Source organism: Amphiura filiformis, chromosome 4, assembly GCF_039555335.1.
Source record: "Amphiura filiformis chromosome 4, Afil_fr2py, whole genome shotgun sequence".
Lineage (NCBI taxonomy): Eukaryota > Metazoa > Echinodermata > Ophiuroidea > Amphilepidida > Amphiuridae > Amphiura > Amphiura filiformis.
In genome coordinates, this window is record NC_092631.1 from 2,056,603 (window position 1) to 2,080,133 (window position 23,531).

At 35.7% G+C, this 23,531-nt stretch overlaps 1 protein-coding gene across 1 annotated transcript in view; it reads left to right on the forward strand.

The window, feature by feature from the left end:
* The window catches only part of LOC140150454 (kinesin-like protein KIF13A), a 256,905-nt gene that overhangs the window by 122,021 nt on the left and 111,353 nt on the right, over nt 1–23,531 (forward strand). The window contains exon 5 of the mRNA XM_072172473.1: nt 1,190–1,277. Coding sequence (XP_072028574.1) covers nt 1,190–1,277 — 88 coding nt within the window. The remainder of the gene's footprint in view (nt 1–1,189; nt 1,278–23,531) is intronic.

Here is a 23,531-nt window from a genome sequence, read left to right on the forward strand (position 1 = left end):
TGAGTTTTCGTACTCAAATTTTCAAAGGTCATTCAATAAATATACAAATGTATTGGGGTTAAAGAACTGTGCGCCTAATAGATGAGCATGTATTGAATCTTAGTGACAGGTCTGCCCATTTCACAAAAGGGGTCATGCCATTTGAGAATAGTGGATTAGGCCATTTCAGCCATTGTGATTAACCATTGATGTTGCTGTCGATGATAAGATTATTGTTGTTGTTATAGTTACAGTTATACTTCTTGCCATTGTGTTGTTCCTCGCCTGTCAATCTCTTTGCATGCGTTGCTCCAGCGGCAACTTTTTCGAAGCTACAAATGGTCAAGAAGAAGAACAACGACCTGATTAAAGCTAAACATTTGCATGGAAAACTACAGCCCAGAACTGATAATTTGAAAATGGCAACGTAGAACCGAAAATCACAGCAGAAACCTAAAATGCAATGTTTGTCATGTGTTCAAAAAACATTATGAGGACATGTACATACTCTCTCTATCTAACTATTTAGTGTAAAGTCTGATTCTTACTCCACATCCCAGCGCGATGCGATGCTGCGATGCTTTTAAAACCTTGCAGCATCGCATGAAATTAAAATGTACATTTTAATTTCATCGCGCGATGCTGCGAGGTTTTAAAAGCATGTGATGTCTGCATCTCTTTTTATGGTCATTCTGCCGACCTTGATTTTCCAGCAGCCAATCACAAGTGTGCGAGGCTGCGATATCGCAGCATGATACTATAAAGTTGAACAAAATCCAAAACAAAATCCAACTCTATCGCAGACCGAAATTTCTACCGCGCGATGAGAATTTTTACTGCCAAGTTCGTAAAAACCTGGCTCAGATTTCAGTTTTTATAGCATTGCAGCATTGCATCGCACTGCGATGTGGAGTTAGAATCAGACTTAATGCAGCATTGTATCAAAGTCAATATGTGTGTGGGTGTGGGCTCCTGGAAATCTGCGGTGGCAGAAACATATTTATTTGCCAAATATAGTAAGCATTTTATAAAGAAAAACATAAAAACTTACTGTAAAGATTGAGGTGGTCAATGCAGCTCCTGCCACTTTACTTGCACCAACCGTGGTGTAATGTAATCATTTCCAAACCAACTCCACCAAAGTAATTACCACTTAGCTGCCTATCAATAATCAGTGTTTCTTTAAAAAACCTTTTTATCTGTCGTACAGAAGCAAGCAACCGCTGAGAGTGAGGGAACACAAGATTTATGGACCATACGTAGACGGCCTCTCCACATTGGCGGTGTCTTCTTTTGAGGTAAGGATATGGAGTAAATGAGCTCAACATTACTTTGTCTACTAGGCCAATTACTTTTAATCAAACCTGATCAGCTCTTGATGCTCGATGGAGTGATGCACAGATTTGTACCCAGAAAATTTTTGCATCGCCTAAAACTTTGGGACACTGATGTACTTCTCAGATATTCGGTCAAGTACACATAGCTTATCATTTGTATATAAAGAAACACTATGATGTGAAATTAGAGGCAAGGGATAGTCTGCTACAAAGAAATGTGAAAAAAATTTGTCCTGTGAAAATTTTTTCTTTTCAAATTATTAGTTGAGTTTGTAGTTGGTAGAGTTTGAGGGGAGAACCACTTTTTCACTCATCACTTCAAGGTTATTGTATTACTTGATGATGCAAAGCACTGAGTTGTGTTCCACGAAAGTCTCAAGCTGTGTTCAGATGGTTCCGTGGTAAGTCAATGGCAAAGTTAACTCTTGGAGTTAAGATTGTGGTAGCCTGCATGAAAATGTGCTCCGTGATCACTATCACTAAGCTTATCATGGAGCAACTACTTCAAAGAATTCTTTTATGTATCTTGTCCTCAAGAAGCGTCAGTCTTCGGTTAGAACCGGCTCAGTTCCTCCGATCACGATGCCCTTGAATAGTCACGCACATGATTGATTGATTATTCAATTGATTATTGCCAGGCATGGTTTATCACATCACATCCAGCACTGAGCCAGTGCAATCTTTGGTAAGTGCCCTGGGGACACATACCCAGTCTGTGGTAAATGCTGTCCGGACACGTACCTGTAACTTTCTGTGACCTTGGTGATCTTATATCCTTTACGTATACTCAATTTTGACATTTTTTGGTTCTGAAAAGTATCTACATGAAGTATTGTGAGAAAAAAGTTTTTGCGCAAATTTTAACAGTATTAGGTTTCAAAAGTACTGTAGTGGAAATTTCATTTGAATGAACACAGTTGCCAACAGCTTGATGATCGTCCGCGCACACTTATGCGATGAACACCCGCGTATGCATGACGTGGAAGTGAATCCAACCATGTCAACTCACTTGTGATTGGTTAGTATTTTCATAGTATCCAAGGTTGTGTGTTCACATTGTATTTTTTAAATACGCACAGATGCGATCGCGGTGGGATCGTATGAAGCTGTTGGCAGCTTTGTTTATTCAAATGAAATTTTTACTATAAGTTCTGTACATCATGCTTAAAATTAGTTAAATAATGCCTAAATAAGGCGTCTTTCCGGTATATTTTAATGGGGGTTCAATTAGTGTTCCTCTCTATCTTAACATGGACTGGCGTTGTGGTAACTTACCATGGACATCTTATGTGGATGTCTGATTGTGTGAGATGGATTATTTTTATGACTACAGGGGTATATTAACATTGAGGTAAGCGCCCGTCTGATCATGGCTTAGTAATTGTGAATTAATGGCTTAATGGCCTGGCAGACAGCGATTTGAAAATTATTGGCAGTTTCAAAAAGATTTTCCCAGCAACGCATTAAGAGACCAGAGCCACAGTCACATTCTTCTTACGTACCGGTAAGCAGGCATCAATGAAACCAAAAGAATAGTTACTTAAACATGTCTATAAAACGTGCTGTTCTTTTTCATACGAGATCATATGAAAAAGAGCAGCATGTTTTTAATGTGGGCTGGTCATATCAGAAGTTGCGGACGGATATTTGTCTGATGCATACGTGCCATAATGCAAGAGCCCTATTGTCCCTGTTTGTTTTTGATATGCAGCACTGGTCTTCAGGCTACTCTGTGTCTATTTGTGAACCCTTGCACACCCACACACAAATAATAAAACCTAAAAAAATGCCCAAACAAACAAAATAATACACTTTTAAGTGTTTATTAAGCAAAGTTGAAAAATACTTGGCTGTTGAAGGATGATATCATATTAAGCTAGAGTTTATTTATGAAAATTATGAACATGTCACAATATCTGACAGGTCTGCAAACAATGCCCTTTCTCTCCTTAATTAATAAGAATTCTGTGCTTTGATTTGTTTAAGCTTGGAGAGGAAGCCCCACCAGAGCAGTTCTTCTGGGGTGAACCAAACCTGCCTGGTTATCAAATTAATCAGTGGCAAGGGTATTGCTAATTGATATTTTAATGTAATTGTATCAATTAACACCTGACAAATTCAGAGATAATCTTGTCACTGATAAATTTGATAACCAGGCAGGTTTGGTTCACCCCAGAAGAACTGCTCTGGTGGGTCTTCCTCTTTAAAACAAACTATTCTTTAAAGGTTGGTAAACGTACTCATTTCCCACTTTACTCCATCAAAATTGAGATATTGGCATATGCAGAAAGCTCATATTTTCCTCGTAACTGCAGTAAAATTTTGGGCCAGAGATATTGTTACATGAACAAAAAGGTGGTTGCCTCATCCCCTATTTTGGTATACCACCCATGACATATGGTCTTGTGTCGAAACCGCTGGACCAGTTTTACTAAATATTTGGAATTGGATTGTGTAGGCCTTTATGTAAGATAGGAAAAACACATAATTATAAAATCGGGCCATCCCCCTTTAAGCTCCTCAAGCAGACTGTTGTTTGTATCTGGATTCCAGCGTAGACATAAACATTTAAAACATTTAGCACACACATTATCATGTCAGACATGTTTAGAGCCAAACACATGTTGTGTGCCAGCAAAGAAGTACAGTCTGAGGTCATGGATGCCAACACATGAATCCTATCTGTAAAATATGATGGATAAATAATTCTATTCTTATGAGCACTGTTTTAATTAGGATCACCATTGATCATGGAGTAGATATTGAAGCAGAGTGGTTTGGTTTGATTTTATAGAACAAAATGGCTAGATAGATATGTGGTATTACCTAAGCATAAATAAACTTGTTGTAGTGGTGACTTAAAAGTATCTTACATGAACCCAATACTTGTCTTAAATTTTGTTCTAAATCACTGAAGATAAATTCAGTTGCAAATATGTATGCATAGTGAATCTAATCTAAGTTAATCTACTGAAGATAACACATACTCACAATACTAGCTGTATACTGAAGATAGCATTTACTCAGGGTATTTGCTATCTACTGATGATAGCAATTACCATACTTTGCTATCTAATGAAAATAGCACATATACCCAGATTACTTGTTATCTACTGAAGATGCACACTCAATACTAGCTATCTACTGAAGACAGCACTTACTCAGGATACTTAGCTATCTACTGAAGATAACATTTACTCTAAATACTAGATATCCAAAGTTAATGTTTTATTGTACATACTTGTACATAGAAAGGTGGTGCTATTTAGGGAGTGGTGCATATTAGATCAAATGCAATAGTCAGGTTGAGCAGGTTTTAGAGTCACTCATCCATCTGGCACCAGACAAAAAGAAATTAGAAACAATTAATGATGCATGACGCACTGGGTATTAGTTAATGCAAATAGAATACATAATTTAATCATCTCATTTTGAGATGACAAATTTGAAGTGATTTGATGAGATAGATTTTAAGAAAATTATATGAAACAAGTCATGCAACATTGAAAATGAGTACATTAATTGATCAAATGGTGCCAAGTTAAATCATGGTGCCTTACTGAAACTGCTGTTGGTCAAAAATGCGCTTTATAAATCCATGGCTTATCGACTGCTCAGTGCCAGAAGTGGGTAAGTGCAATAGCTGCCATGTGAAGCAGCCGTATGTAGATAAGTACAATATTCTGTGTTAATTGCCAAATAGTTACACGGCAGCTATTGCACTTACCCACTTCTGGCACTGAGCAAATTGTTATTTAGAGTAGAAGTTTAGTCTGAAGATGGAAGGAGATACTTTGTTTCTAACATTACAACAAAAGCTTGAAGTAGAATGCAAAATTAGCATAGAATGGTATATGACTAATTTATATTAAAAAAAACCATTTTTGTGTATATTTATGATATATAACAAAGCCCCCTTGGAATTTGTAAAAGCTTACTCAACTCAGTAATATAGTGAATGTCAATATATATGACTGTTAGAACTTGATTCATCATATTTGCAGTGATAGTCAATGCTTTGGACATATGCGTACCCTCAAAATGCCGAACCCAATGAATTCTCAGTGCCTTTTCAAGATCCAAGCAAAAAAACCATACCATTGATTTCTCTGTATCGTTTTATCTATATCAGTGATGTAACCATTGTACAACTGCTTCAAAAGTGGGATTTTTTTTACTAAGTGCTTATTTTTGCACTTTTTACTCCCTTCCATATGACTGAAATGAAGAATGCACAGAAAATGTTATTCTAAGCTTGTAAACCAAATCTAAAATTGCCTCAAATTAAAAAAAATTAATCCTTGTTTCAAATGGTTGAAGTGGTAAAAATTACCACATGTAAATTTCTAACATTAAGATAAGAGTATTCAATACAATAACAAGTTGCCATTCCTGCTAAATTGCGGAAATGTTCTCGTCGCCGGGAATGGAGACGATCGAGGCAGAAATAGGGAGAAACATGAATTGATTTTTTTTAGTGGGGGAGAGGAAATTGCACGACAGCTATAATGTTAGCTGGGTGTGTGTATGCGAGAGTAGAGGTAGTGATACAAGAATTATGAGGGGCTATTCCAATTGAAATCCATACACCCCTATGGAAGACATGACCTTAATCTCCCACATGGGGGTGTAGATTTCAAATGGAGTCAGCCATTCAGGTAAACCCATTTAAAAATTCACACTCCCTGTGTGGAAGATTAAGGTCATGTCTTCCACAGGGGGTGTATGGGTTTCAGCTGGAATAGCCTAATATTGAAGACAGATATTACTGGTATAAAGTGTATGGTTTTCAAATTGAGAATGATAGACAAAGCGTAGACAAGTTTGTTAGATTGAAATTATAAGATTAGATAGCTTTGTTGAATAATGAAGAGATAATTATATCAAAACTTCCTTTTCAAAAAATTGCTGTCTGAACTTTATTTCAGATACTCTAGTTAGATATTAACCATTTGGGGATTTTATATGTTAAATGTAAACAGAATTGTACTGCAGTTTTGAATTTTTAATACTTCTTTCGAATAGCGTCATCTCCAGACTCCACCTGCAGACTTAATTCATTGAGTTTCTATGAAAACATGATCACAGTAAACATGGTAAACAATTTGGTACAAAGTTGTTGATTAAATCTTTGGAAAACACATGGACATTGCGTTTCCATTGATGTAACATATGTTTGCCAATTCTGTAGTGCAAGTTCAAACTTGATAAGTGTCCACTTTGACTTTTGAGCACAGTACATTATAAAAGTACCTTCTAGATTTGAATTCAGTAAGTACACTGGTAAGTGCTAATTTGGTGAAATACTGTAATACGGGAGAAATATATTTAGGAGGCTTGTCTGGTTTGGTCAGGTAATGGCATAAAACCTATTTCAATGCCTTAAATAGGTTTGAGGTTTTTCAGTCCCATTCCCCTTCTACACATTAACTATACACCAATTCAACTAACCAAATTTGACAACATGCTAGTATAAATCTGTGCTATGGCTATCGGCTGAAAAACACCAAACGACCCACCCTAAAACCATGAAGTGGAAAAAAAAATCCCTGCCGCATAGTTTACACTTTACAGAACATGATGTCGGTGGATAGCAGATTTCCATGTCTCAGTGTAAGCTTCTATGCCATTTGTCGCTCGGGGACACAACGCTGTATTTTAGCGGGTCTGTCACATCAGATTTGATTGTGAGAAAAGACGATACGACGGTTCAACAGCCAATTCCTGTAATTGGTAACCTTATCGTAAACGTTTTTGCACCAATTGATATATCAAAGAGATTTGCCCAGATCGCTTTCATTTTATGCATTTCATTTTTTTTGTCTGGTACATGAGTTGTCTGATGTTGTAGGTTGAAATATGAACCATAATTGAGACTTGCTACCACAAAACCCGGACAAAGTCGCCAAGGATTTATTTAACTCTCTGGACATGTTTTAAATTTTTTTAAAAATTCAAACATTTCAGAAATTTAAATTTTCATGACCATATTTGAAATCAGCATGAAAAATGCATTAAAATGAGTGCAAATAAGCCTAGTATTGGTTCAGTAGTTCTTAAGATAGCTCTTGATATTTTGAGAAAATATTTCAAAATTTCAACTTTTCTGTCGAAGCGCATGGCTAGCACGCAGAGCATTAAGATACAGTCATGCCACACATTAATAGAAAACAAAGAATTTTTAAAGCTAAAGATGTAATTTTGAAGGACAAAAGATGAGGACATCTCTCCAAATCATAATTTCCCGACTTGATCCGGGTTTCGTGGGAGCAGGCCCTGTTCGTATTTTTGGGTTGTCGTGAATTGCTCGGCTTACATGGATGTGAAATGTGAACCTAAATACACACGTCTGTACTTTTGTAGACAAGAATGATGAAATTCTAATCCGACAGTGATACTGAGGAGAATAACACACACCTTTTTTGTTGTCCTTTTTGAATAATTTACGGGTTTTTTGTGAATTTATTTTGGGAATGAGACGCGTGGCATATGGTGGAAATGAAAATTGGGAAAAGTATGTAGTGTGTATATTTTGATATTGCTGATATAAAGGTTTGGTAAGCATTTTATATTTTTGTGGGGGGTGTCAAATTATCAAATTGATGTATTCAAGACTTGAAGGAAAATAAAAGGAAGTTGTCTGAAATGTACATCTTAGCAAAGATATAACTACCTGTCAGCTGTTTGGCAGATAATGTAATTGGCTACATTATATTATTTCAAGTCAAGTCAAAAGAGGGGCAGTCAAGTCACTGCCCCTCTTTTAGTTACTATATTTTTACTCTGGAAAGAGGAAATTTCCACATTATGAATGATGGCAATTTAGGAATTCTTACTAAAAACAAGAATGAAATGTTAGTGTAGAATTTAGAGTTGAATTCCATATTGGAGTGTGTGGATGATATCTGGAAGAGATGAACCTCATCTAACATCAGTGGCTTAATTAGACATGTTTTAAAGTAGTTGCCAAATTCAAAGACTGTTTAAAATAATAAGTAGAAAATAAAAATGTACTTATAATAAAGACTGTGTAAAGATAATAGCTGAACACCTCTGAAACCTATATGTACAGTGAAAACTGCTTAAATGTAATCCATTTTTGTTCCAAATGCTCTTTAAATAGTATCGGTTTCCCAAAGGTCCAGATAATCATACAAACGAGAACAAGCATAGTGTACACACGAGGTACAGTATTTTATAACTAGCATGACTATCATCAGGTCATATAAGACTAAAAGCCCACAAAACCACAGTACTCAGCACATCCGTTTTGTCTGTAATTTCTCTTGAGATTTTAAGCAAAATATGGTTACGATAATTCCACTTGTATAAGCTTGCTCGGACAAAACCAGTGTTTGGATTACAAGCCTGGAGTGAAAAGACAGATACAAGTGTGTGTATAGGGAAATGTTGTAAAGATGGATGTAGGTAAATTGTCTGTACTCGATATATATCATGGTGTTAGGTCACAGCTTTTTATATGTGTGACTCCTCTCTTGGTGGTGCTCTTTTTGGCCCTTGGTGGATTTGCTTGCTGGTCAGTTATTGACACAGCTCTTTTTGATGCTTTTTGTCTTGGTCTAACCCTATGTTTACTCTTTTGTCTGACTATGGTACAGGTGTGTGTATAGAGGACATCCTAGCTATCTACTGAGGATAGCATTTACTTAGAATACTTGCTATCTACTGAAGATAGCATTTACTCAGAATCCTAGCTATCTACTGAAGATAGCATTTACTTAGAATACTTGCTATCTACTGAAGATAGCATTTACTTAGAATACTTGCTATCTACTGAAGATAGCATTTACTCAGAGTACTTGCTACTTACTGAAGATAGCTTTTACTTGGAATACTAGCTATCAACTGAGGATAGCATTTACTTAGAATACTTGCTATCTACTGAAGATAGCATTTACTCAGAATCCTAGCTATCTACTGAGGATAGCATTTCCTTAGAATACTGCTATCTACTGAAGATAATACTTATTACTTTCAATACTTACTGAAGATGGAAATGTTTAAGCAATACTTTGCTAATCTTATCTACCGCAGATAGCACTTAGAATACTTGCTATCTACTGAAGATAGCACTTGAACTCTGAATAATAGCTATCTACTGACGATAACATTTACTGAGAATACTTGCTATCTACTGCTTAAACTTTTTGCAGCAATACTTGCTATCTATAAGATATAGCACTTAGAATACTGAAGATGGCAGTTATTCCAAATATGTAAATGCTAGCTTACAATATAATCACTTCTGAAACTCTTATATAGCTACTACTGAACTGAGGATATGTATGACAAAGCTTATTTTATGTTTACACTTCCCACACACTTCAACTTATTATTCTATACATTTACATTTTACTCTTACACACTAAGTCCCAAAGTAAAATGCAGTATCTGTAGATTAATAACATAGCAGGTACTGTCTTTAGACTTGGATGACAGGTGTTTTTGTGCTACATGTAAATAACATAGCAGGTAGACTGAAAAGGACTTTTAAACTTGCTCACATTGCTTTCAAAGTACAACCACAGTATCTTTAAATATACTCTCAACGTAAAACAAAAACAGGCTGTATTTACAAGGAGGTCAGATATAATGTGGCCTGTTTTGTATTTGCAGTCATTAAAGTTTGTTCGGCTTATATAAGGCTTTTGTTACTGTGTGCGTTAATACAGTCCCAATTCACACTTGTGTAAAGTCACATAAGCGTGCGCCAGTCACGCATTATGCAACACATAACAAGCCTAAGCATTGCGCCAACTGTGTGCATACCATTCTATATCAGTACACGGTGTTATGAGTCTTATGTTTTCCAAACAAACTTTAGCTATCTACTGAAGATAGAAGTTCTATTTGTTTAAAATAGTCTCTATCAGGTTAAGATAAAACTTACTTATACTTGTCAGATGCTTCGAACTTACTATCCACTATAGATATCATATACAGTCAAAATTTAATTTTCACGGGAAAATTTTCTGGACACGTGACACCCATGGGCGCAGACATATTAGCATTATGGAATGTGACCCCGAACACAGCGGGTGGTCTTCCAATGTATTTGAATAGGAAGAATCCATCCTTTGATGGAAAATAAGTTACTTGTCGCAAGTTAATAATCTTATGGTAAGAATTTCCGTAGATAAATATTTTTTTCCGTAGGTAGATATTTTTGAAATTACGTTTTGATGATATTGTGAAAAAATTAAGATTACATAATATTCAATAAATTTGCAATGCACAAATTTCTATCAAAATTGTGGCCAAGAATACTATTCCAATTCAAAATTACTAAGACTTGAATAGCGAGGTCACCACCGGGGGTCAGGGATCAGGCTCGAGGTTACACTCACATTGATACGCATTGGTCACGTGTCCTCAAAATTTTCCCTGAAAATTTACCTATTAATGTTGACTGATATAGGTCTATTCTTGTTTTGTCATATATATTTAATACTGTAGGATAGCAGTTATACTTAATTTTGTAGTCCTTTTTTCTCACACTTTGAACATTGACAGCATTCATTTGTCATCCAACTTCTTTAATCAGACATCAAGAAGAAAATAAGATGACAAAAAATGGAATAGGGGCCTCAAGTGGTTACGTGAAACTAACTAGAATGTTGAGATCACTAATGGCCATATCTACCCATATGATGAGTAGGCCTATCTTGTTGCTCATCTATCATACCTAATGACCAATGGCCAGCAACAGGTATTTACTTGGACATAGTGACAATTTGTTTGCAAGTAGATTAGGGAACATGACAAGTTATAAAATGGGGAAATTCTCTTTTTGGAACAATGTAATGTACATACTTCAATGTAGAAGCAATGCATCAAAACTATGTATGCTTTGCTAACTTGAATTCCTTTTTGTATGGGTAAGGTGAGAAGAAAAGAAGAAAAAAAAGGGGGGGGGGCTGTTCTATGGGTAATGAACTTGCCAAGGAGGGTTGGTTTGGATTTTGTTGTTTAAATTGACTCCAAAAAAATCATAGAAAGCTTGAAATTTGTGCAAACATATTTTGAAAATTTTCTGAATGCAAAAAAAAAAAGAAAAAAGAAAGTTCAGTCAAAAGTCCTAGAAGACAGATTATTTTTCTTCTGGAAGATATTTCATGCACATACTTAAGTCTCTCTCTCTACATGCAATGGATCAATTACTAGGCAAGTTGTACTAATATGAATGCATTTTGTGTGCAAAATTATACAGATTTCGGATAATACAGATTTCGGATGTACTATTCAAATGTTAAAACAAAACATGGACACACCCCTACACCCTTCCCTCAATGTCCTCTGAATAAACAAAATAGGTAAAATCATTTGAATTGATTTTATCTGTTTTGATATGTAGTTTGTTATGTCCTGAGCTGTTTTTATTCAAGTCATTTAATGCCAGTAAGATATACAGTGTTACAAAATAGAGACGGACACAAGTACTTGCAACTAGGATTTCAGCCAAGATACAGATCTGTTATAGAAAGCCTGTGTAACTAATCTTGTTGACCACAATCCGCAACTTATGTGAAGTGGCCAGCCTTGTAGTGCACGAATTGCGGTTAGTGTGGCACATTGGGCTATTCTAGTTAAAATACATACACCCAGTATGGAGTGTGAATTTCAAATATGGTTGCCTGAATGGGTGATTCCATTTGAAAGTTACATGTACACTCCCTGTGTGGGCAATTAAGGTCATGTTTTCCATAGAGGTGTAGGGATTTTAACTAGAATAGCCTACTGAAGTGGTTGGTCTGTAAGTCAGACATTACAGTCAGTTGCGGTCACTTGTTTTTTCTTTCCTGACTTTAGATACGTTTACAGAATTACAATTTGGCTTGTGCAAGATAACAAACCTCGTTGGTCACATAGTGTGCACTGTATACATATAGAATAAGGATTTCAACTTAGTATTGTTTTAAGATCAAGTGACAAGTAAGAACAAACATCTAAGAATAAAGAGATTATTCTTGATAATATTGTCAATATATTATTAATCATTCTATCCCAATATGGGTTTGCTCACTGGTCAGATATTGGCACTATACGTTCTGTTGCTCTCTTTGTTAGTATATTTGGAACTGAGTAAATGCTATCTACTGAAGATAGCATTTACTCCGGATACTTGATATCTACTAAAGATAGCAATTACTCAAAATACTTAGCTATCTTCTGAAGATAGCATGTACTCAGAATACTTGCTATCTACTGAAGATAGCATTTACTCCGGATACTTGCTATCTACTAACGATAGCATTTACTCAGAATACTTGCTATCTACTGAAGATAGCATTTACGTAGAATGCTTGCTATCTACTGAAGCTAGCATTTACTCGGAACACTTACTATCTACTGAAGATACCATTTACTCAGAATAGTTTCTATCTACTGAAGAGAGCATTTACTCAGAATATTTACTATCTACTGAAGATAGCATTTACTCAGAATGGTTACTATCTTCTGAAGATAACATTTAATCAGAATTCTTGCTATCTACTGAAGATAGCATTTTACTCAGAATACTTGCTATTTATTGAAGATCATTTACTCCAGAATACTTACTTGTTATCTACTGAAGATAGCATTTACTCAGAATACTTGCTATCTTCTGAAGATAGCATTTACTCTGAATGCTTTGTATCTACTGAAGATAGCATTTACTCAAATTCTTGCTATCTTCTGAAGATAGCATTTACTCAGCACACTTGCTATCTACTGAAGATAGCATTTATGCAGAATACTTGCTCTCTACTGAAGTTAGCATTTGTGCAGAATACTTGCTATCTACTGACGTTAGCATTTCATTTACTCAGAATACGTGTTATCTAAATGTCACTCTATCCCAATGTGGAAGAGGACAAGTCTAATACATATTCACAAAAACGATGAAGATATTAGGAAACATTTATTAAACATATTTTGTTCAAATTTATTGCAGATGGTGTCATATCAGCGGCATATTAGTAATAGCGTTATGCTGGTAGGGTATAAACCCCAAGTTTTTTAATCAGCAATATCCACAAAACTTGATATATTCCTTTGTAAAACTCCCTATATCCTTCAATAATACTCCCGCAAGAAATTGCATGCTATGCCACTGTTTCATATTATACCATAGTTGATTTTATCTCATCTATAAGGTGTGCAGGTCTCCTAATATACCAGAGCTATGTTTAATTCATGTGAAAAAATCTCGGCATTTAACAGGACGGGGTGTGAGACAGACAGTAATATGCTGAAAGCAATTTTATTTTGTATTCAGGAACAATCATGAATTATTGCATTGCCCGAATCCAAAAGAAGAATATGAAGTAAATGGGATGAGATATGGTGAAGTATTGCACATATTAATATTTATCAATGGAAGATAGAGTGATTATCGATCGTTTTGCCAAACGGAGGAAATGCATGAGATATGTGAAAGAATGGTGTCGGAAGGATAGCTGCTGGGTTGTGCTTCTAAAGTTAAGAGATTAGAGAAATTATCTTTTCTATAATGCGGTAATTCTATAGACAAACTGAATATCTGGAAATTGTTGCAAGATGCCAGAGGATTGCTGTGATGTTGGGAGAAGAGCAAACCCAGGAGATGGGTGGAAATAAATGTTTCCATATGAAAGCAACGGCATGTAGCACACAAACAGGGAAGGTTAAATATGTATTTTTTAACATAAAATCCATATCCTTAGATATGCGCAGGTTTTTTTATAAAGAAAAATTTATAGAGGTCATGATATAAACTGGCCTCAAAAAGAAACTTATAATTTTTCACAAGGTCATATCTTAAAATCCTCTCCATAAAAATGAACAAAAATTGCACACAGGATTACTTCAATACTCTACTCTAAACACTGGTCAGTAACCAAACAGTTGTCCAACTGAGTTTCAAATGAGGTTACCTGAATGGGTGACTCCATTTGAAATTTACACCCCTGTGAGGGAGATTAAGGTCATGTCTTCCATAGGAGGTGTATGGATTTCAACTGGAATAGCCCAATGACGGGGTAGAACAGAAAATGACAGCGGAGAGTATTGGACATGCAGTGTCTGTTGCAGCTGGAAAAGCATACAAAAAGGGCAGACTGATATACAGGCCTATAGACATGGATCCCCATTTGAATCCTCTGTTCCAGCATTGTATTAGTGCCTGATGAAGTAATGAAATTGTAAACACAATGTTACTAGGCTGCTCTGAAATGGAATACTTGTTACACTTAGACGTCGTTTGAAGCTGAGAAACATGTGTCTGTTTTTTAGCAGAAATACTTGAAATAGAAAGTTCCTTTTCTGTAAAATTTTGCTTAAAAGTGGTTTTGAATTACCCTGATAGCCTTACATGTGTCAACATTTGTACCCCTTCTGTATGTGTGGAGCTTAAAGTTTGTGTACTTTTTCTCTTTACTATGTAGACGAAAATCTTCATATTTTGTCCATGTTATTTTTTCTTTAAACCTTCCAAGGAGAAACTTTCCAAGGAAGTATTAACCCCCTGAGCACTTCCTGCTGATCTAACATTGCCTTTGATTGGTCAATTACATGATATTTTCACTTTAATCACCAATCAGAATGGAGCTTTGCAAATAATTCACCCAATTGTTTTTGCATGGTGATATAATTCTAACAATGTTGCTGATTGGGCCAATTGATAATGAAAACTTCTTTTTGGCCAATCGGCAGGTAGTTCTCATGGGGTTAATATTTAATATCATCATATCTTTGAAAAGTACTTTTCCAATTATTCAGTCTTATAAAACCTTTTTTGACTATAGTTCATGTATATGGTGAAGGGCAGCTATGATAACTTCTCTGTACTTGCAGTCAATATGATGGCACCCTTGTAAAGCCCCTTTGGACATCACTGACCATGCATCGGGTCGATTCCAATTCTGTGTCCATCCAGCCAAAGGCCATGTGTGTTTGCGAAGTAGCCCACGACATACATACATTTGTCCTACATCACTATGGAACTATTTAAAGCTGGTGTGAAAATTGGTATCGCTGGGGGCAGGCGCAGAACATTGGGGACAAATGGTAAAGTTTCAGGTTGTTGCTTCAGGAAAAAAGGGTGAAATGTTGACACATAGAGGTGGCACAATCGAACTGCTGGAATGAAAGACTGGCAGAGTGCTTCTATGAATTGGCAGCAAGCTAGGCACTTCAAATGGGAATCTATTTGGGGAGGTTTTTGGCTGAATAGCGACACATTTTTATGGATTTCCTTTTTACTTTTATACGTCTGCAGACTTATTGAATGCAAAGATAGGCAAAATCAATTGTGAAGGCTTTAGAAGAAATCTAGCAACAATTTTATTATTAGGTATTTCAGTCAGACGTGGGTTTCCTAAAAATAGCCTAAATTAGGGAGTTTCAGCTAACAATCAAAGTAAAAGTCGCTCATGATGATATGATTTGAATATAAATTGTGTTGTAGACTTTGTAATTACCCCAGTTACCCAATTTACTATTTGCACTATTTATTGCTACTTGTGTATCAGTGCAATTTAATATTACTGTGTGTCTTTCTGCTCCATATAAAATGTTGTTGCACACATAACTAAAATTTGTTCAATAATAATTAATATTCAAATCAGTCCCAAATTATACATGTTTAATAATATTTTTTGAGTTAATTTGCTGTGTGCTTTCTACAGAAGAAAGTACCCATGTGTTGTCATCTGCTGAAACCAAGTAAACCTCCTTGGAATTTATATCCTCTTAATATAAGATTTCTGCCCAAGATTAGTGATATAGTAACTGTTTGCTATCTACTGAAGATATAGCATATTTGTCCAACACCTCCAGTTCTATCAAGATTAATACAATTGGTTTTCTAATTGATATATGTGGTGTCATTATTAAGCAAAATCAGTCGGAAGTCGGGCATATTTAATTTCAAGTTTTCTATATGATTGCATCAATCAGTTATAAAGCTATATTTCGCAGAAAACCCCAATAAAATTGAACATTTTGTTCCAAAGATATGAGCAGTTGAAGTGTTTCCAAAACAATAGGCAACAAAAGGAAATTATTTCCTTTGTTTGGATATATCTGAAAATCAATATTTCCGACTTCCAACTGATTTTGCTTGATCCCGTCACATATCACTTAACCTTCAAATATGTTCTGTTCTAAAGATGGCATATGTGCCCAAAATGGTCAATGCAATTAATTTCTACCTTTGAGACATACATTTATCTAACGAATTGCTATCTACACCCCCCTTTTCATATAATTAACACAAGCTTGTCTAGTAATGAGTGTAACAATTGGTGGTTAAGAAACTTGTGTGCAAGATTGGTGATACAATAAAATATTTGCTATCTACTGAAGATAGCATATTTGTCCAACACCCCCAGTTCTATCAAGATTAATACAACAATTGTTTTTCTCTAATTGATATATCACTTAACCTTCACATATGTGCTGTTTTGAAGATGGCATATGTGCCCAGAATAGGCAGTGCAATTCATTTCAACCTTTGAGACATACATTTTTCTAATGAATTGCCATCTACTGAAGATAGCACTTAAACCCTTTTCATATAATTAACACAAGCTTGTCTAGTAATGAGTGTAACAATTGGTGGTTAACAAAAATACATTTTGAAAAGATTGACAGAGACGTGTTACAACTCTAAACTTGGTGAATCTGATACAACCACGATATCCAGCCATCCTGATTGATTGCACCAATTGACTGAATGAACAACTAAGTGACTGAATCTTGTGAATGAACAAGTGAGAAAATCAGTGAATGACTGACTGAATAAGTACCTGCTATTAATCCCATCATGTATTTTACCTATAACTACATTAGATGGTGAATAAACAAGCATTGAGTGTGTTAGATAAAAGCTGAAAGACTGACAATGTTGACCTATAGCTCTAGGTGATCAGAATTGAAGAATCTTAGTAGTGGATCCGCAGCTCGGTGTTGGCAGCTGCCTCTTATCCAAGCTCTTGTTTGACCAATTTGAAAGAGTCGATTCATGTTAAAAGTGCAGTGCTTCAGAACATGTTGCCTGTGTATGTATGGAGCATAGAGGGAAAGTGCATGAGTCACATCTCTTTTATTCAGGGTATTGGTTCAAACCTTTTAATGATAATGTTATTTTTCCCCCCGAGATTTGATGGTAACAAGAGACAGCACATTATCTTGTCAGGATGGTATGTGCTGTCAACAGGTTTCAAGTGATTTGAATGTTTGAAATACTCCTGCAATTTAAGCTATTTAAATAATAGTATGGACAATCTGTCATAATAGAAGACACATTTGAAGATTATTGAAAAGTTGGTTCAGGGGTGTATAAGAATTACAGTATTTACACAGGTACTTGTAATGAGAAAAGTCACAGCTAAACTGAATACCCATTGTTGGTAAATTAGGCAGACTAAGTTGGATAGCAATTACTCATATGTGACACGATCAAGGGAAATGAGTCGGATGTCGCTAATATTGATTTTGAGATATTGGCAAAGAGAGTGTTAAAATTCTTTTGTTTTATATTGTTTTTAGCGATTGATAAATTGATGTAACTTAACAAGGAAAAGTCGTATCAACATGGGGTTTTCAGTTTCTGAAAGCTCTAAATGTCATCTATAGAAACATATATTAAACTCATTTTCGACAAGGGTTCGACATGTGACTCATTCCCCTTGATCATGTCACATATACTACTATCATAAGCAGATAGAAAGATAGTATTTGGAGTGTTAAAGTAGGTAGCTCAGTATTCTAGAAGCAAGTGCTAGCTTCAGTAGTTATTTTCAATAGATAGCAAATAATTGGAATAGTTGCTTTCTTCAGTACTGGGCTTGAGTTTTGGGCTATTTTCAGTATTTAGAAAAGTTCCATCTTCAGGAGGAAGCAAGTATTTGGAATAAGAGATACCCAAAGAAGATAATTAGTAGCAATGCTCATTGAACAAATTCATCAGGATTGGTGGAGTAAACTCAGAAAACAATGTTTTTTGTATCTGATCCAGAAATGCACTTTCTTGTGTATGTTTCAGCAGACACTGTTGCCTTTGTCAACACTTGATGAGGAGTAGCAATGCTGTCTTTGGGTAGTGGATTTTACCTGATCTTGTACATTTTAAAACTGATTGGCCAGATCTTTACATTACTTTGCATCTGCACAGTCTGTACTTTATTTAGCCACTGCACTGTGCATGTACAACCCACTGGGGTCACATAGTAATGATGACCAGATCGTCAACACTCTGAAGGGTTATGCAAATTCCTATAAAATAGCAGAATTCTGCAACAAAGTTGGTGAAACCCATTTTGTGTGACGCATCTGTTACTGTTTAGTTTGTTTCGCAGTTTAACTAATTTCAGTGATAAGTCAGGCAGTTTATGCATTTGCAAAGAAATATATAGACATATTTATCCTTTTTTGAATCAGAAAATATGTATTAGGGCTATGCCATTAGCATTACTGTAATAGACAGCCGTATTGTCACAGCCTACTAGCCATGTTATCAGTCTGCCAATCTGTCCACACCACAACCACACTAGATAACTACTGACCGATGATGCCGATGACCAGCCCTAGTTATATGTCTATCCCGTGTGTAATAAGATGATCTAATGAAGACGGTGTGAATAATAAGCCAACGATGTCACTATCAATGAGTTTCTTGAGTTTCAGCTAGGTGGAGATAGGTAGCCAAAGTTGTCAGGCTTTGTGTGGATTGGTGTGATATTAACCATTTCTATGTTTAAAAAAGATATTTCGGGAAGTACCTGCTTTGTGCGTCATGCACAAACTTTACGATATCACTGTTAATGCGTCTCACAATTTACTAGACAGGTAGCCAAAGCTGTGTTGTTGTTGTTAGATTACAATGGTGCTAATCATTTCAGCTTGTACTTTCCTAATTTTGAGATATTTCTATTTCAGGAATATTTTGGGAATATTTGCTTTGTGCATCTCATACTAACAAAATTGATCTTTACAAGTCTTCTACGTCTTTATAAAATGGATCTATACCTTGTTGATAGGTAGATTTTCAACAATATTATTTTGTATATAAAAACCAATTACATTTTCATCATAATTATAGTACTTAGCTGCTTTTTGTTTTGATTTCCCCAAGTAACTGCTTCTGGATTTAGTTATATATAGCTGTTACATTAATCTGCATCTATGTATGTTGAGCAAGAATTTGTAGTTGTAGTTTTTTAAGACCCAGTGGCTTAAAGACATCACTTATAAAACATATGTGGAAGTGAGAGACTTGCTCTCTTTATCTGTGGTCTAGGGGAAACCAGACCCTAATTGTAAGACTATCTATGTGCTCAAGGTAAATTCACACCTACTCATTTTACTGTTTTACCATTTTCCTAGGAAATGGTGACTTCTAACTTGTGGCATTAAGCACAGTACATGTGTTTAAAAAAAAGTTAACTCTATCTTACCCCTCTCTCACCAAAACAAAACATGTGAGGCATTCTATCTGGTACATCCATCAGATCAATTATCCTAGACTCACTGGGGGAATTACCACATCATCAGAAATTAAACATCCTATTACAGATCAACATTTCAATTATTGGTAACCTACAGATCCATTTTTAACTCTCTCCACATGGGTATCAACTGCAGACAACAAATTTTGTTTTAATTCAAAAATTTCAGAATTGTAAATATTAATGACCATATTTGGAATCAGCATGAAAAATGCATTAAAATGAGTACAAACAAGCCTAGTATTGGTTCAGTGATTCTTGAGATAGCTTTTGATATTTTGAGAAAATATCTCAAAACTTTGGCTTTTAATGTTGAAGCCTATAGCCAGCACGCAGATCATTAATAGATCAATCAAGGCAGCAGTGCCACCATCTTCACACCTTTGAACCATCATACTGTTTTAAACTATGAACCAATCAGAAATCTTGCCAGTGTGGGTCCCTTGTACTGAGATTAGATTTCCATTAGTACAGCAGTTAAACATGAGTATTGCGCACTTAGTGTTAAAAGCATGGATATTTGCTCACGGTACGGTGCATTTCTGAAATAATTGCTTGGAGTCTATATGAACAGATAAAAAAGTTGATAAACACCATTTACTACTTTAAAAACATTTTGAGTAAAGGCCACCACCAGTTCTATAATGCTAGCTTTAAATTGACATCCTAATTGAATAATTCCAAAGTAAAATTTTGAAACTATGATCAAAAGTACTGTATAAGTGGTCATTTTCGCGAAGGTTTTTTTTCTCACAAATTTCGTGATTAGAGCTCTAACCGCGAAAATAACAGCTCGCGAATGTATGCAATAATGTATTACAAGTATAGGGAAGGACTGGGCAATCGTGAAAATAACATTCTTGAAAATGTGTCTCTCACTCCAAATCGCGAAAATAACTGTATGCGAAAATTACCACTTATACAGTAGCGCATATTTTCTTATTATTTTCTTTATATTTGACCAGTTATATTTGCCTATATCTCAAATTAAGAAAAATTGATATGTCACTGTTTGCATCTGAACTCAGTATCCCTATGCAAAATTACATGCTTTTAACACAAAGTGCATAATAAGAAGCTTTACAGCTGTTAACTACATACCTATACAAGGGTTCTAAAAGTTCCCCTTTGCAGTCATGACCACTCACTGCCAGCCATGGCTGCTTTTCTTGTATGAATTCTATATAAGGTGGAGATTGGAATAGACCTGTCATGTCTAGGCCACTATTTAGCAATCACTCACCAACTTCAAGAGTGAGTTACAAATATAGGTTTCTCAAAAGGCTTTACCGCTCAGTATCGATTTCATCCCTGTCCTGTCAAAGTACTGTATCTGTATATAGAATCTGTCAGGAACCAAGTCTGATAGACATATCAATAAACAAGGAGAAAGTAGCAACTATAACTTTTGAGCTGGTTATCAGGGGATGCAAGCTTTGCACATCTGGGTCCCAATTAGTGCCATCATCATGTGTCGTCAAGTCTTCTGTAATTATCCGTATTTGATATCATGGCATCGGTCCCTTTGGTGTCTGCATGATGGCACCTGAGAATTAAAAGTTCATACCAGCATGGTTTAGATTGTTCAGTGAAATATTCCACAGTATTTGTTCATGTATTTGCCTTTTGTGATATTAATTGTTTCCTACATGTAGCTATAATATAAAAACATAAAAATAGGGAAAATTACCGGATCAAATAATGTGTCACTTCTATAATATTTGAGGTTGTACTAAAGTGCAACATTTTAGGTTGTCTCTTTTGTGGTGTATAAAGTTTCAAAATTTCAAAATTGGCTGCACCTGAGACATAGAAGAGCAGTGGGAGCCAGCACTCTATTTCATCGGATGTTCTATGGCGAAGCTCCAGAACTCCTTCATCATCTGTTACCAGATCGTATGATTATTGATCCTCGTCTGTGGCGCTCTGTCAGATCCCACGACCAAGCTGTCAAAATCTCAAGATCCAACCTGGTCAGCCAACAGAGGTCATTCCTTCCATCCTCAGCTCACCTGTGGAATGCTCTACCCTGGTCCAATTACCTCTAACCAGAATTGGCTGAGCTTCAAGCGGGAGGTTAACAACTATCTTGGCGCCAACCCATCAGTGCTATCACACTGATAGCAGCTGTTAATGCCTTGCATAGTTCAGACATAAAAAAAAATAAAACAACAATATTTTATGTGAAAGAGTATCAAAATTGAATTGAGAGTTTCTAAAAATTAATATCAATAGTTCAACAGCTGAGCATCACTTGAACAATAGGAAACAGAAGAAGCGGCATACTTGTTTAAGCTATATCTTAAAATCAATTTTTTTAAATAATCATTCTATCGTGCTTGATTACATAACACATACTAACTTAATGTGACAGTTCGAATTAAAGCTGTTGCTATTGGTTAAGATGCAGCCAGTAACCATGGTTATAGTTAAAATTTCATTAAATAAGCAATATTTTATATCAAAATTAGATGAAGATGCAACAGGCCTTTAAGAAGTCACACATTTTGCAATGAATCCAAATAGCATAAAGCCGATTAGGGAATTAACAAAGTGATATCAATAATTATCTTCACCCCCATCTGTTGATACATTTTTCATACATGAACTCCTCGTCATGTACTTTAGTACATCGCGTACTAGATAGAAGCGTTTCTTACTTCTTAATCTGTAAACGCTTTAATTTTAAAGTAAAAAAAATGTTTATGTAAAATAAGTGAACTCTCTGGTGTACTTTGAGGAGAAAAAGTGTTGAGAAGCAGCTGAAACAGTTTAATTGCACAGTGAGGGTGTAGTGTACTGGAGAGGTCTTATAGATTCACCTCAATCTAGATTCACTTTAATCTTGATTCCCAACATCTGGACTAATTCGCTGGCGTAGTGCACGTTAGAATATGACCGTTTCTAGGTCAACTGGCTCACGCTTTCTTTGTTACGAACCACTGATCGAAATGATCACAACACAAAGCCTATGGCATATCAAAATTCGGAACAGGTGTATAAGCCTAGGCTTGAACCAGTAACCAATGGTTACTAACGTGCACTACGGCAGCGAATTAAGCAGTGGGATATTTTGCGAAAGATCCAACTTTATTTTTGATTTTCAACTCTACCATACTTTGACATGCTGATTTAGCATATCTATCACCTGTTTTAGTACAAAAAGCAAAGGGAAGTGTCAATAACATCTAAAACCATATTTCTTTGTAGAAACCAGACTGTCTCTTTTGTTTTACAAAACAACTTGTCAGGACTGCTGAGTATTGATTCATGATACTACAACCCTAAGCAGAGTCTGCCAATGCCAGTGCGTGCATTTTATTTATTGTCAGAAAAGAAACAAATTACATGAGGGTCAAGTGATGCAACTCTATTTGTCCAGCCAATATTTATGGCGATTCAATTAGCCAATAGGGTCCGCTGCCTTATTTATGCAGTACAAATGCTACAGCAAGAAGAAAATTTCAAACAAATATGGTATAAGGTGTAGTTATGAAGTCTTTTGAGGGACATTATAGAGTTTGGGGTTTTACATGTATTTTACCAGCGCAAAAAATGCAGCGGCGATTTTGCCACAACATGTTGGGAAGAAGAAAGCCCCAAAGAAAATGAACATTTTGAGCAGAAAATTGCAGTGGAGAACCGCAAATTTCAATAGGACCAAGTGACCCTGTGAAGGGAAGGGGGTTGCCGTAGATAGTGTGTGGGGTTATTCTACAGCACA